This window comes from Canis lupus, chromosome 30 (assembly GCF_003254725.2).
Source record: "Canis lupus dingo isolate Sandy chromosome 30, ASM325472v2, whole genome shotgun sequence".
Taxonomy (NCBI): Eukaryota; Metazoa; Chordata; class Mammalia; order Carnivora; family Canidae; genus Canis; species Canis lupus.
Genome location: NC_064272.1, coordinates 39,845,128 through 39,859,627, shown reverse-complemented (window position 1 = coordinate 39,859,627; position 14,500 = coordinate 39,845,128). Strand labels below are relative to the sequence as shown.

Sequence of the window (14,500 nt, the reverse complement as noted above, 5' to 3'; positions counted from 1 at the left end):
TATGTGTCTCAAATATTATAAATTTAAGACCCAGAAAACACACAAAAAATGCAAATAATAAACAAAGATGCTCATTACATCAAATAGATAAATTAAAAACCAACTAAGTGATATAAATTGTGTGAACTGTAATATGTTCATTTAGTTATACAGAATTTTTAAAGACACCAGAAAATATGATAAAATTAGCCAGATAAATTCATGTAAGAAATGTGCAGTAAAAAAGGTTAAGAAGAAAATAAAGTGTCAACAGTGGATATTACAGGGATTTTATTTCTTCTTTGTACATTTAAAAGTTTCTATACTGAGTAATAAATACCTTAAAAATCATTAAGAATTTTTTAACTATTGCAAGAACATTTAATGACTCTAAGTCATTAAAGAAAACTGCCAAACCTTCTATTGGAGACAGTAAGGAAACTGGTGCTTTGTGGAAATCTGGTTGTTATTTATGAGTTCTGTAATTCGAAATTTTACATTTTCTGCCATAAAACTGTATACTTTTATTACTGTGATTCCATGTTAAATAATTTTATTTTTGTTTGTGTGGGGAAAAATATGACTGATTCAAAGAACATATTTATTGAGGATTTCAATTAAAATGACTGAAAACAACATCAGTTTGAGAACGAAAGGAAAAAACATCCACTAGTGGTGCACCAGCTTTTGGAAACACAGAAGAAATGCATAACTGAGAGTCAGCCTTATAGTCTTATGACCTGTCATAGTGAGAAAGAACCATAAAGATTAAGGCCACGCAAGGCAAGAAATTAGTTACATACCTTTTTTTCCAATATTCGAGCGATCTCTCCTAGGGTCCGATCTAAAGCAGAAACTTTACTGTTTGCCCATGAGCCACTGTCCTGTACTTGCAGTTGTTTTAGAAGATCTTTAGCTAATCGCTGAAGCCTTCAATACAAAATGAAAGGGAAGAATGACTTCAATGAATTAGACTATAATATTTCATTTTCCTAAACAGTTTGAAACAAAAGTTACTTTCACTATTGTATTGGGAACTGCTTCACAGAGCACTCCTCCGGCTGACGACACTTCATAAATATCAACCTAGTCCTCGTGGCACAACACAGAACTAGAGGACAGTAGTGCCTGTCACTGCTGATGGCATTTACTTAGACAACAAGCAATTACTTACTTTTAACCAGGAAATAAAACTCATTACTTAGACCACGGATTCTTTCCTGAGTGAAGTGTGCGTGGTATTCTTCACAGCTCTTCCTCGTCTGTTTCATATACCTCACTCTGAGCAATCCCATTTTCCGCGTATTTGCTTAAGCAGCCCACTGACAGATAGTCACCATACATCCTCCCAAATCTCTCCACTTCGCCCCCATACACCGTTCCCCTGTTGTTTCATCTCCATTTTTACCTGTGATAGATTCTGTAGGCCACGATTATAGTCACTTCCTGGCAAACATGCTACGTTCCCTCTCTGTTTTCTGTTACTTCTACTGGCCAAACCCCAGCAGTGGTGACAGTCACTAAGTCTTTCAGTAGGCGAGTGCCATTCTCAGTGTCTTCATGTATAAATTTATTGAGGTGGATAATGAACATCTGCCAGCCTTTTCCATCTCTGACCTTGGTATGACTACACATTGAGGATCTTACTAAATCTGTCTAGTCTGATCACTCTCCACAAAGACTTGCTTCATACATTATCCATTCTCTTCAGAACGTCATCATTTCCTTTCTCCCTCTTGCTTTCAAAAGATCTTACACTTCAGAGTGAAAACAGAACTTCCAGAACAAGAAAATCCTCACCTTCTGCCACAAACTCAAACCACAAACTTTGCTACAAGCCCATCTGCATTTCACCCATACTCTCCTTTGCTTCTCCTATTACAGTCAAGGAAGGCTGAATCCTCCCGTGTAGGGCTAATCTGGCCACACAGACTCTGCACAGGAAGTCTTTCTGGATCAAACTCATCCTCTTTGGGCAGCCTGGGTGGCTCAGCAGTTTGGCACCGCCTTCAGCCCAAAGTCTGATCCTGGGGTCCGGGGATCGAGTCCCACGTCAGGCTCCCTGCGTGGAGCCTGCTTCTCCCTCTGCCTGTGTCTCTGCCTCTCTCTCTGTGTCTCTCATGAATAAATAAAATCTTTAAAAAAGATCATCCTCTTCTTCTTCCTTCAGTATCTTTGCAAATGCTCATTCATTCCTTCTGAAATGCTTCCCTTGCCTCTACATTATCTAGACGATTTCTACTTATCCCTGAGTTTTCAGTGCAAACATTACTTTCTCTGATTTGACTATTCCCTCAAATCACTCATCACGACTTTCCCATGCAAGCTTTACAACAGAACTTTCTGCAATGATGGGCATCTTCCATATCTGTATTGTCCACTACAGTGGCTGCTAGCCAAATGAGGCTATTACGTACCTGCCATATAGTTAGTGTGACTGAGGAGCTGAATTTTAAGTAGATTGATTGATTGATTGATTGATTGATTGATTTGAGAGAGAGCGAGTAAACGAGGTGGGGGGTGAGGGGAAGAGAGAATCTTAAGCAGGCTTCACATTCAGCGCAGAACCCCACATGAGGCTTGATCTCATGACCCCAAGATCATAACCTGAGCCAAAATCAAGAGTCAGACACTAAACTGAGTAAGCCACCAGATGGCTCTTAAGTTGCACTTAACCTTAATGATTTAAATAGAAACATGTAGCTAGAAGCTATTCTATTGAACAGTGTAGAAATATAGTCTTAACTTCATCAAAGAGGGCTCCTGTCTACCTGTTCACTGCCTTATCCACAGGACCTAATATGCTACCTCTATCATAAGTGCATTCAATAGATATTTAATGAATAGGCTAAAAAAGAAATTTCTTCTTTACTTTAATATTAATAATATCCATAACTTCACAGGTTACAAAATACATGAATGTACATGATCATATGTAACCCTATGAAAACAATGTCTATTAGTATTATTCCCACTTGAAAAGTGAAGAAAGTAAGGCTCAGGCAAATTCAAGGGCTTTCCTAAGGTCTCACGACTGGTAAAAAGTATTGGCCTTTGATCCTCAAATCCCATCCTTTTGTCTCCAAACCGTATTAGTCAATTTAAATAAGAGCATTTTGTTCACAAAGAAATAATGCCATAGAATACCATTTCACCTAAAAATGTATTTGTGTAAAAATTTTAAATTTCTCAAAGAATACAACAGCAAATGCAGCTCAAAAAGGCACTGGTGAACTCCAGTTTAAAATAAAATCTAGGGCAGCCCAGGTGGCTCAGCGGTTTAGCGCCACCTTCAGCCCAGGGTGTGATCCTGGAGACCCACGATCGAGTCCCACGTTGGGCTCCCTGCATGGAGCCTGCTTCTCCCTCTGCCTGTGTCTCTGCCTCTCGTTCTTTCTCTGTATGTCTCTCATGAATAAATAAATAAAATCTTAAAAAAAAAGGGGGGGGTCTCTTCCATTTGGCTGTTAGCTCCATGAAGACAAGGAAGGCCAGCTTTAAAAAAAAAAAAAATCTAAGCTATCTGTGTGAAGTTTACTTTGATATGTCAAAGACTAAATATAAACTCTAATATCAGAAATACCTGTACGTGAATTCTAGCACCTGTACATACCACACAGTAAACCATGGAACAGTTTTTTAACTACTCTGAATCTCAATTTCTTCATTTTAAAAGAGATTAAAAAATATATATGTATATATAAAATATATAAACATATATATTTATGTATATTTAAAACATATAAATATATTATGTATATTTTAAAATATTACATTTTTATATATTCATATTTAATATTATATATATATATCAGAGCTTTCGCAGATTGGAAGTAATTAGTGTAACGTACCTAACACTGTTCAGGAGTAAAGTAGACATTCAATAAATGATCAACTATTATTACTATTCATTGACAGAAGGTCTCAATCTAACGAAAGGAAAAAGGGAATATACAAAAAACACAGAAATAGAATAAGAACAACATACTTCTTTTCCCTTTTAATCAAATATGGGCTGGAATCCCATTAGATTAAAATTACTGACCTTATCATGTTGAGGAATACTGGCAGCAAACTTTATCGTGCGATAGATAAGTAGCCACTTCAGCTCTTGGCTGAATAAAGTCTATACACCATGTAACTAAATATTCGGCCGCAGCCATGGATGCATATGAATCTAGCAGTATTCTTACCAAGAATGGTCACATTCCACTGAAAACCAGGGGTACTTAGGGAGGCACAAGGACCATTTTAATTCACAGAATACAAGAGGCTTATATTTCACCCTGAGGTAAATCAAATCTGGGACTCCTATGAACCTACCCTTCAAGGAAGAATGCCAAATCAAGGGGATGCTTTGGTAACATGAGATAAACCTCTGTTTCATTCCCTGCCTCCACAGAAGTACCACAAATAACATAGCCCCTCTCAAGAAAAAAGCATCAGATTTTGATTCATACTATGAATAATTACAGACCGTCAGGACTCAGGCTCTGAAAGTTATATTTTCCCTACCAGGGAAGAAAAGAAGCTGTTTAGAGGGTGCAGTTTTTAACACAGAAATTGTTCTGTGAGCTACTTCTGGCAGAAAAATTTTCTAGCATGAGAAGAAAAAGAGGCTCTGTAACTCCTAGCCTAGAACATGAGAATTATCTGTCAGATAAATGGCTTTGTGGAGAATGTTGTAAGGTCAAATACTTTCTTCTCAAAAATTAAACAAATCCCCACAACAACTCTAAGTTCAAGTGTGTCACTGGCAGACGGTGAAATGTAAATATATTTCTATAGGGAACCCTAACTTGTATCATGGTGAGGTTCTGGGGGGTTCATTAGGATCATTGGAATGATTTGTAAAAACATAAGAAAAGACGCTAGGTCCACATTAGAAAACGTCGCTCTTTAATATGATAGACAGGAAGACAAACACATTAACAATTTTTTCTTTCACTTCCACTATTTGAAAGGTACATGGTCTAAATTTAGGGCAATTGGTTCCCCTTCTATTTTTAAATAATATGTTGAAGCCTTTATTTCTAAATATAAGAGCTTAAGAAATCCCTATATAAGTTGAAAAAATCAATGTACAGGCATTGCCTCCTACATTGGACACCCTTCATTTTTGCCTGCCAGCTCCCTTCTCATGAAAGAAGAACCCATCTTTCTCTTTTAAGGAACTACCTTGCCTTCACAGTACACGGGAGTACTTGATGTGCTGGGGTATTGCTTTTGAAGTCTTGCTTCTCCCAGGCCCTCACTTTCAGGGGAAAGAACTAGGAAATGTTTATTTTATGTATTTATTTTATACATAAAAATAAAAAAATATATCATATACATATATATATTCCTACACATTTACATCTGTAGTTCTATTTCTATATATTGGGAAATACAATTAAAACAAATGCCTATAATTCCAATTTGCTACAGGGTCTTTCTATTTTTCCTGGATATTTTTAACTCTTCTCCAGCAGTGAGCAATCTGCCTTTCATGATCCTTAATATATTTATGTGTTTGACCAAAAACCTACATGTAACATAACATCCATCTTTGTTTCTTTTATTTTTTTTAAGAATTTATTTATTCATCTGAGAGAGAGAGTGAGCACAAGCAGGAAGAGCAGCAGAGGGAGAGGGAGCAACAGACTTTCCACTGAGCAGGGAGCCCAGTGCGAGGCTCAATCCCAAGGCCCGGGGATCAAGAACCGAGCCGAAGGCAGAAGCTTAACCAACTGAGGCACCAGGTGCACCCCATCTTTGTTTCTATACACATGCTATTATGCTCCTGCTTGGGCTCTGCCTCCCTTGACTGGGCTACTGTGCCTTCTCACCCTGCTTGGGTTTCAATTCAGTTGCCTTTGTCAGGCTTCCCTCTTCACCTGGGCTCTGACACACTGTGCTAGGATGCCCTTCCACGTATCCTCATTCTGCTCTGACTCACCACACCAGGCCTTGGTGCCCATCCCACGTAGAAGTTCCCTTCTCTCTGCTTGGGCTCTGAGACTCCACATCTGGCCGCCCCTTTTACACCCTGCATAAATAAATGTCCACCTTAGCCTATTCAGTCTCTGACATCTCTCACTGTGTCACTGATACCTCCAGCCATCTCCCTGGTGCAGATGGCTGTTTGGGTATCTCATCTAATGACTTCAGGACCAATTTTTCTGGAAAAGGGATGGGTAACTAGAGCAAGAGAGAAAGAACCATCTTCATTTATTAGCTAGAATAATTTAATAAGGAGACAATTAAAAATTATAATAATAAGGAGACAATTCGTCTACTATCTGGTTACCAAGTTCAATCAGTTATAATAATTTTCCTTTTGGAAGCTCAAATTGTCCTATTTTTGTCCAGTAGAAAACTCTTAAGTTGACTACTGATTCCTTTGACAAAACACTAGCAATCTTTGAGAGATTCCTTGCCATCAAGTACGATGGCGCATTTGGGTCTAGAATCAGGCACTTTTCTAAGAAGTTCTTGCTTCTTTTAGTGAGAAATGATATTTTAAGTCCCAAATCAATGAACTCACTGCCACTGTGTTGATCATTGTTTCAATGGCTCTTCAATGGATAGAGCTAGGAAATAAGTGTGTGTATATACATATGTATGTATATACAAATATGTACACGCACACAAATATACATATGCATACCACTTTCTGAAGGATAAAATACCCCATAAATTAATATAATTTAAATTCAGTCTTATAGGGGTGTTACCTGATTTCTTCTATATTACATTTATTTCCTTTCTCCTTTCATTACTATCTCCTGCAAACTGAAAATTCAGCTTTTCAGGAACATGGGATAGAAGAATCTTAGTTTCCATAACATCCTTTACTTTATCCCATATTATATGCACAACAGACTCAAAATAACATTACTAATATCATTACCAAAATAATTAGAGAATGGTCAGTTTATTAGCATATAATTCCTATTCACTGATATTTTTCTTAGTTATACTATAAAATTATGAGATAGTTATTATGTAATATTCTTTTGCTTTTGGGCATCACTCTTAGTTCTATAAGAAACTATAACTTTTATGTTATTTTTTAAAATTTTAGATCCTTGAGAAAAAGATGTGGACCAAGGATTTTGCAACTGGAAAAACTGATTTTTGATATTTAGGACATGCAAAAAAGCAAGGCAAACTGTTCACGAGCACTTCCAGGAGAACCTACTTGAAAATGAGGTACAGGTGCTTTGGTCAAATTGGTTCCCTACACTTTGCATTGGAAACATGAGCTATTTGGGGGTTCTCCTCCTTTCTTTACAATTGTTATCCCAATTGCTTCTTTTTGCTCTCTTTCACACTGATGTCAATACCATGCAGATCTGGTGGCTGTCTGGATTTCCTGGAGATACCTGGGAATGTGGTTTTGTTGTAAATGCTGCCATGGCTTTTGGTTTTCTTAACTATTAATCTGGTGTCTATGTGAGGATTTGGAGACACTCATAAATTATGCTTCTATAGCTACTGCTATTTTTTCTATATTTATAATTTAAAGGAACATCCTGGTTACCCAGTAAGTAAGGAAAAGCAGAAGCCGTGTAAGACTAATTAGGAGCCTACTACAATATTCCAGATGAGAGACAATAGTCCGTTAGACTAGTTATTGTGGAGGTAATGAAAAGTGGTCAGATTCTGAATATATTTTAAAGATAGAGCCAACAGAATTTGTTGGTGGACCGAAAGTGAAGTGTGAGGAAAGAGAGGATGACTTTAAAGATTTTAGTCTCAAAGGATGGATTTGCTATTTCCTAAAGATAAGAAAACATGTGAAGGGTAAGGTTTAAGAGCAAATTCCAGGAGCTTAAATTTGCACATGTTCACTTGAGGGGGCCACTTGAAGAGACAGATAACTAGGTGGAAACACTAAACAGGAAGCTGGATATTTGAGTCTAGAGTTCTGAGGAGAGGGCTAGGTTAGAATCAAACACTTAAAAAACATCAGTGATTAAATGTTTAAAGTCATAAACCTCAATAAGATTAACAAGGGGGATCCCTGGGTGGCTCAGCAGTTTAGCGCCTGCCTTTGGCTCAGGGCGTGGTCTTGGTGTCCCGGGATCGAGTCCCGAATCAGGCTCCCGGCATGGAGCCTGCTTCTCCCTCTGTCTGTGTCTCCGCCTCTCTCTCTCTCTCTCGTAAATAAAATAAAAAAAAAATAAAATAAAATAAAATAAAATAAAATAAAATAAAATAAAATAAAATAAAATAAAATAAAATAAAATAAAATAATAAAATAATAAAATAAAATAAATAAAATAAATAAAATAAATAAAATAAATAATAAAATAAAATAAATAAAATAATAAAATAAAATAAATAAAATAAATAAAATAAATAAAATAATAAATAAATAAAATAAAATAAAATAAATAAAATAAAATAAAATAAAAAAATAAATAAATAAATCTTTAAAAAAAAAGATTAACAAGGTAATAATTCTGCATTTGAATTCTCAGGAGAAAGGCCTGCTAGTGTCAAAAATCGAAGAGACAAGAAAGAACCAAGCAAAAAATACTGAAGTAGAGCAGTCAAGTAAGAGGAGAATCCAGAGAAAATTCTGCAGTAGATTGTTACATTAAAGGATCCCACTATCCATGACTTGTATAGTCTCCTACAGTGACTCTGAACTTGGTGAGATGACTTGCTTTGGCCAACAGGACATAAGCAAAGGTAACACAAGCAGAGGCTTCAAAAGAATTAATAATTCACGTGAACATTAATTCAAAAATCCTCAACAGAGGGACACCTGGGAGGCTCAGTGGTCGAGCATCTGTCTTTGGCTCAGGGTGTGACCCTGGGGTCCTGGGATGGAGTCCCACATCAGGCTCCCCGCAGGAAGCCTGCTTCTCCCTCTGCCTGTGTCTCTGCCTCTCTCTCCGTATCTCTCATGAATAAATAAATAAAATCTTAAAAAAAAATCCTCAACAAAACAAGCAGAATGAATTCAACAGCATATTAAAAGGATTATCACCATGACCAAGTGATCTTTCGTCCTCAAGGGGGCTGGCCCAGGCTTCCTTACAGGGAATCACAGGGAAGCAAGAAAGTGAAGTTGAAAGCAGAAGCCTTGAGGTGTCTAAGGCCAAGTCTTGGGAATCACCTATTGCTTCCATAGTAGTCTATAGGTCAAAACAAGTCAAGAGGCAATTGCACTGCTGGGGATTTACCCCAAAGATACAGATGCAGTGAAATGCCGGGACACCTGCACCCCAATGTTTCTAGCAGCAATGTCTACAATAGCCAAACTGTGGAAGGAGCCTCAGTGTCCATCGAAAGATGAATGGATAAAGAAGATGTGGTTTATGTATACAATGGAATATTACTCAGCCATTAGAAACGACAAATACCCACCATTTGCTTCGACGTGGATGGAACTGGAGGGTATTATGCTGAGTGAAATAAGTCAATCGGAGAAGGACAAACATTATATGGCCTCATTCATTTGGGGAATATAAATAATAGTGAAAGGGAATAGAGGGGAAGGGAGAAGAAATGGGTAGGAAATATCAGAAAGGGAGACAGTATATGGAAGACTCCTAACTCTGGGAAACGAACTAGGGGTGGTGGAAGGGGAGGAGGGTGGGGGGTGGGGGTGACTGGGTGGCGGGCACTGAGGGGGGCACTTGACGGGATGAGCACTGGGTGTTATTCTGTATGTTGGAAAATTGAACACCAATAAAAAATAAATTTATTATTAAAAAAAAAAAGAGGCCAGAACAAATTCAAGACGAAACGAAATGAGACCACCTCTTGATGGAATAGTAGTAGTTATATTGTACAGGGTCATGCCACCAGGAATGGCTGAACTTCTTCTTCTGGCTATCTTTGTAAATACATAAAATCTTTAAAAAAATAAAATAAAAATCTCTTTATCAATTTGCATGTTTATTCATGTGCCAATGCAAAACTATTTTAACTACCTGGATATTATTACGATATTATTAAATATCTGTCAGTACAGTCCTACCTCATTTTCCTTTAAAAAGTTTTTTCTCTAGAACTTCTCATTTTCTATACATTCTTTAAAATTATTCTATTGTTTTAAAGGCAGTTATTTTATTCAGCTTACACTTTGGTTGTAGGAGAATTTGGAAAATTTACTATACCATGTTTTCTATTCAAGAGTATAATTTGTCTTTCTACATATAAGTCTTCTTTTATATACCCTTTGTTATAATGTTAGCATTTTAAGGTTTTCAATTTTTATGGAGCCTTCATATTTCTTGTTAAGTTTATTCTTAGTTTACTTTTTTTGTTGCTATTATAAATGATATTTATGTTTTCTAACTGATTATCAGAAAAGAAAGTATTAATTTTGTAGCCAGGATGTTGCATAACCTTAAGGCAAGTTACTCATCCTTTGTAAGGCTTAGTTAGCTTCACTAATGAAATTCATTTAGTTCTTGCAAGGAATAAAGGAGTCAACACAAGTAAAGAGCCTAGGAATAAGGCAAAGGTTCAGTAAACATTAGCTATTATTAATATCACATTAATTTGGTAGTTAGCCATCTTACTGAATGGATTCTCTAATTTCTACTAGTTTTTCACTTGATTCTCTTAGGTTTTCCAGATATACAGTATCATCATAATGTTGGTAATTTTTTAACTTCTTTAATATTTTACAATTTTTTTCTTTTAGAATCGCAATGACTAATAGATTCAAAACAATAATTTTTTAAAGGATTTTATTTATTTATTCATGAGAGACAGAGAGAAAAAGAGGCAGAGACAAAGGCAGAGGGAGAAGCAGGCTTCCTGATGCCAGACTCAATCAAAGGACCCCGGGATCACAACCTGAGCCGAGGGCAGATGCTCAACCACTGAGCCACCAGGCGTCCCCAAAACAATAATTAATAAAAGTAATTTTCTGATGGGTTATCTAATTTCTGACAGGAAACATGATTTGTTTTAAATGTAAATAATTGCTACATTAAAATGCTACAGCATATCTACACCAACCAGTGGTTATAGATATTCCTCAATTTGTGGCAGTTCGTTCTTGACTTTTTCACTATGGAAAATAATATTAAAATAGTCATCTTGGTATATAAATACTTAGGCACATTTTGCATTATTTCACTCAGCAGCTTAAAGTAGAAGTTCTAAGCTCTGGATTCATATTGCCTTTCAATAAGACTATACTAACCTGCACTCCCATCAGCATTGTTTTTGAATACCTTCTTCACTGCACCTCTACTGCTAATATATTTGAGAAAAGCAAAACGATGATGGTTTTGTCTAGCTATTGTGTAGTTACACTTACACCCAGTGGTGGGGTCTAAATCCTCATCCATCAGGCGGCCCTGGCACTAATCTTGAGCAAGATTCTCCTCAGAGCAATAACCAGCATTTTTCTAATTACTGATGTTCTGGATGAGAAAATTCTTTGCTTCAGTCTTGCCCACTGAAGAGCGTTTAACAGCATTCCTGGGTCTCTATGCATTTGATGGGAAAAGCACCATTTCTTTAAGCTGTGATAATCAAAATGTGATCACATACCCCCAGGCACAGCCAAATGTCCCCTGGCAAAACTGTCTCCTGCTGGAAACTACTGTGTTAGAAGAATGAAGTTCTAGGCTTCAGATATAAAGCCTAGGATCAGAGGAATATAAGTTCAGATAAACTTTTATATAGGCAGATACCAGTAAGATAGAGAAATAAAATGTAGAATAAAATACTCACTTTGCTTTATAAGGTGAGTCAGATCCAGAATTTTTTGTTTCCGTTAAACTTTCATATTCCTTGGCTCTGAAGAGAGAAAAGTTTATCACTGTTAGTTATTTTGCTGCTAATTTTTATAACAAACTAAAACCCTATGTTTTTCCTATCCCAATATTAGAAACATTATTGTAACACTTTGATCTCTGAGACTATTTCTTTGAAATACCATAAATGCTATCAAAAAAGACTAAAAGTAAGTATTTCTTTATAGGATAAAGATGAGCTTCATAAAAACATTTCTCTTTATAGACCTGGTACAGAACGGGGCTTATTTTTCAGAAATGTTAAAATCATGATAATTAAATTGGAAATCCTATAAATAAGTTTCTATAAGATAGTTGAAGCAGCTAAATACCCATATACCTTAAGAAGTATATAATGCAAAACTAAATACAATAGATATTTACCATTAGAAATAATTTAAAAGGCACTGGAAATGACTAGACACTCAAAGATTTATCTTCTTTGTTTTTGTTATTTATATTTGCTAAATACCGAAAGTCTAGAAAAATCGTGAGATAACATTTCTCTGCCACTGTCTAACTAGCTGTAGCTTGCTGAATCAATAGGGATAGGCATCAACGGTTAATCAATCTAACATAGGCGTCACTATAGCAAATTAATTTCTCTTTCATTTTTAAAGTTTTGCCAGACATAGGATTTTTTGGTGACAATGTGTTTGTTTTTGTTTTTTTTTAACCAGGAAACTGATTATGTCATCCTACTGTTTTCTAGCCTTTATAAGTTCCAGAGAGAAATAAGCTGGTAATTATATTGAGAATGTTTTCATAGGAAGAGCTACTTCTCTTTTGCTTGCATTTATTTATTCATTAATTCATTCATTCAAGCAAGCATGAGCTGGGGGAGGGGATGGGAGGCAGAGGAGAAGTAGACTCCCCACTGAGCAGCCCAACATGGGGCTTCATCCCAGGACCCTGGGTTCATGACCTGAGCCAAAGGTAGCTGCTTAACCAACTGAGCCACCCAGGTGCCCCTACTTTTGTGACTTTCAAGATTCTTTGTCCTTGTCTTATAACAGTTTGATTAAAATGTATCATAGTGTGGATCTCTGAGTTTCTCCTATTTAGAGTTTTTGTTAAGCTTCTTGGATATGCAGATTCATATCCTGCATTAAATTGGAATATTTCCACCCATAATTTCCTCAAATATTCTTTCTGTCCTTTTTTCTCTCTACTCTCCTTGTGGGACTCCTTGTGTTGGTGTTGTGTGTATGTGTTCGTCCCACACATCTTTCAAACTCTGTTCATTTTTTTTCATTCTTTCCTCCTTCTGTGCTGTGGAGATAATCTCAACTGACCTAACTTCAAGTTCACTAATTCTTACTTCTACTTGCCCAAATTAGCTATTGAATTCTTAAGTGAATTTTTCATTTATCACTATATTTTTCAACAAAATTTCTATTCACTCCTCTATAATTTTAATTATATGTGTTAAAATATAACTTAATATAGTATCATTATTACTATTTTTCAGTTGGTTAGATATTGTTCTCATGGGTTCTTTAGTTCTCTGGGAATATTTTAACATTTTAATTTAAAGGCTTTGTCTAGTAAGGCCAATGTCTGGGTTTTCCCTGGACACTTCCTATATTATTTTCCTGTGTAAAGGATAACTTTTTGTTTGAACACCTTGTAACTTTCTGTTAACAACTAGACACCTTAAATATTATAATGTGGCAATGCTGAAAATAAAAATCTCCTCCTTTGATTGAGTGTGTTTTGGGGCTTGATATAATTTTATATATTTGTTTAGTAATCTTTCTGACTACAAGTCTGTATTTTTTGTCACTATGGCCACTGAAGTCTCTGTTCAATTAGCTTAGGGAATAACTTAAACACCAGGAATGACCAAAAAAAAAAAAGTCTTAATCTAGTATTTGTAAATGAGTTGTGTATGTGGCTGAGGCAAACTGACAAAACACTGGCAGTTTACAACTCCTCCTTAGCCTTTGATTCCCACTGCATAGAAGTCTGATGATCAGCCAGAGACAAGACCTTAGGACTTTCTCAGGTCTTTTCTGAACATGCATCCAGCCCTGGATATACATGTGGCTTTCTAGATTTTTCAGAGAATGTGGGAGCTCTTCAATGTTTTTATTACTCAAAGCATTTCAATCTTCAGCCTCCCCCATCCCCTAGAAGTTTTTGATTATTGTTTGTTCTGTTTTCCCTCGCTCCAGACTATACTGACTAATACATTTGCCTTTAAATTGGTTTTGACAATTGCCCCCAGGGTAGCCTCCCCAGCTCTGGGAGAATTCTGAGTTAGGTGAAAGAAAGGCAACATCTTTCAGAAAACCATCAAACAGGTCAAAACAACTATACATCCTTGAATGTAAGGTCACATCTGCTCCCTCTAGTACTAGGTACCTGTATCAGGGATGCAGGTGGTTGTCTTCAAAGATGCTGCTGAGCTGGGGAGTGGAAGATGAAATCGGGGTAAATTAAAATGCCACTAGACACTCTTAATGACATTTTTCTGATTTTTCTTCATTGTGCTTTCTTACTTACATTGTGCTTTCTTACCCTGGTAGCTGTAAGTTTTTGATTGTTGAACCTGATAGTTTTTGCCAGTTAAATCGTTGTATTTATAGGCGTATCAATTTTTGGAGTTCCTTTTTCACTCACATAATTCAAGAATTTTTTTTTTTAATTCAAGACTCTTTAACTTATTTTTTTATCAGTACAATACATATATTTAGCATTATTTCTGCCATTTTATTTTTTGAACCAACTTTACTGAGATATAATTCAAACACCATATAATT

The 14,500-nt window shown here is 36.2% G+C and overlaps 1 protein-coding gene across 13 annotated transcripts in view; it reads right to left on the bottom strand.

The window, feature by feature from the left end:
- Nucleotides 1–14,500, bottom strand: part of SCAPER (S-phase cyclin A associated protein in the ER) — a 435,057-nt gene that overhangs the window by 215,920 nt on the left and 204,637 nt on the right. For all 13 annotated transcript variants that reach the window (XM_035708613.2, XM_025472080.3, XM_035708615.2 and 10 more), the window contains 2 exons: nucleotides 11,674–11,739; nucleotides 783–909 (listed from right to left, as the gene is read on the bottom strand). In XM_035708613.2, the coding sequence (XP_035564506.1) occupies nucleotides 783–909; nucleotides 11,674–11,739 (193 nt within the window). The remainder of the gene's footprint in view (nucleotides 1–782; nucleotides 910–11,673; nucleotides 11,740–14,500) is intronic.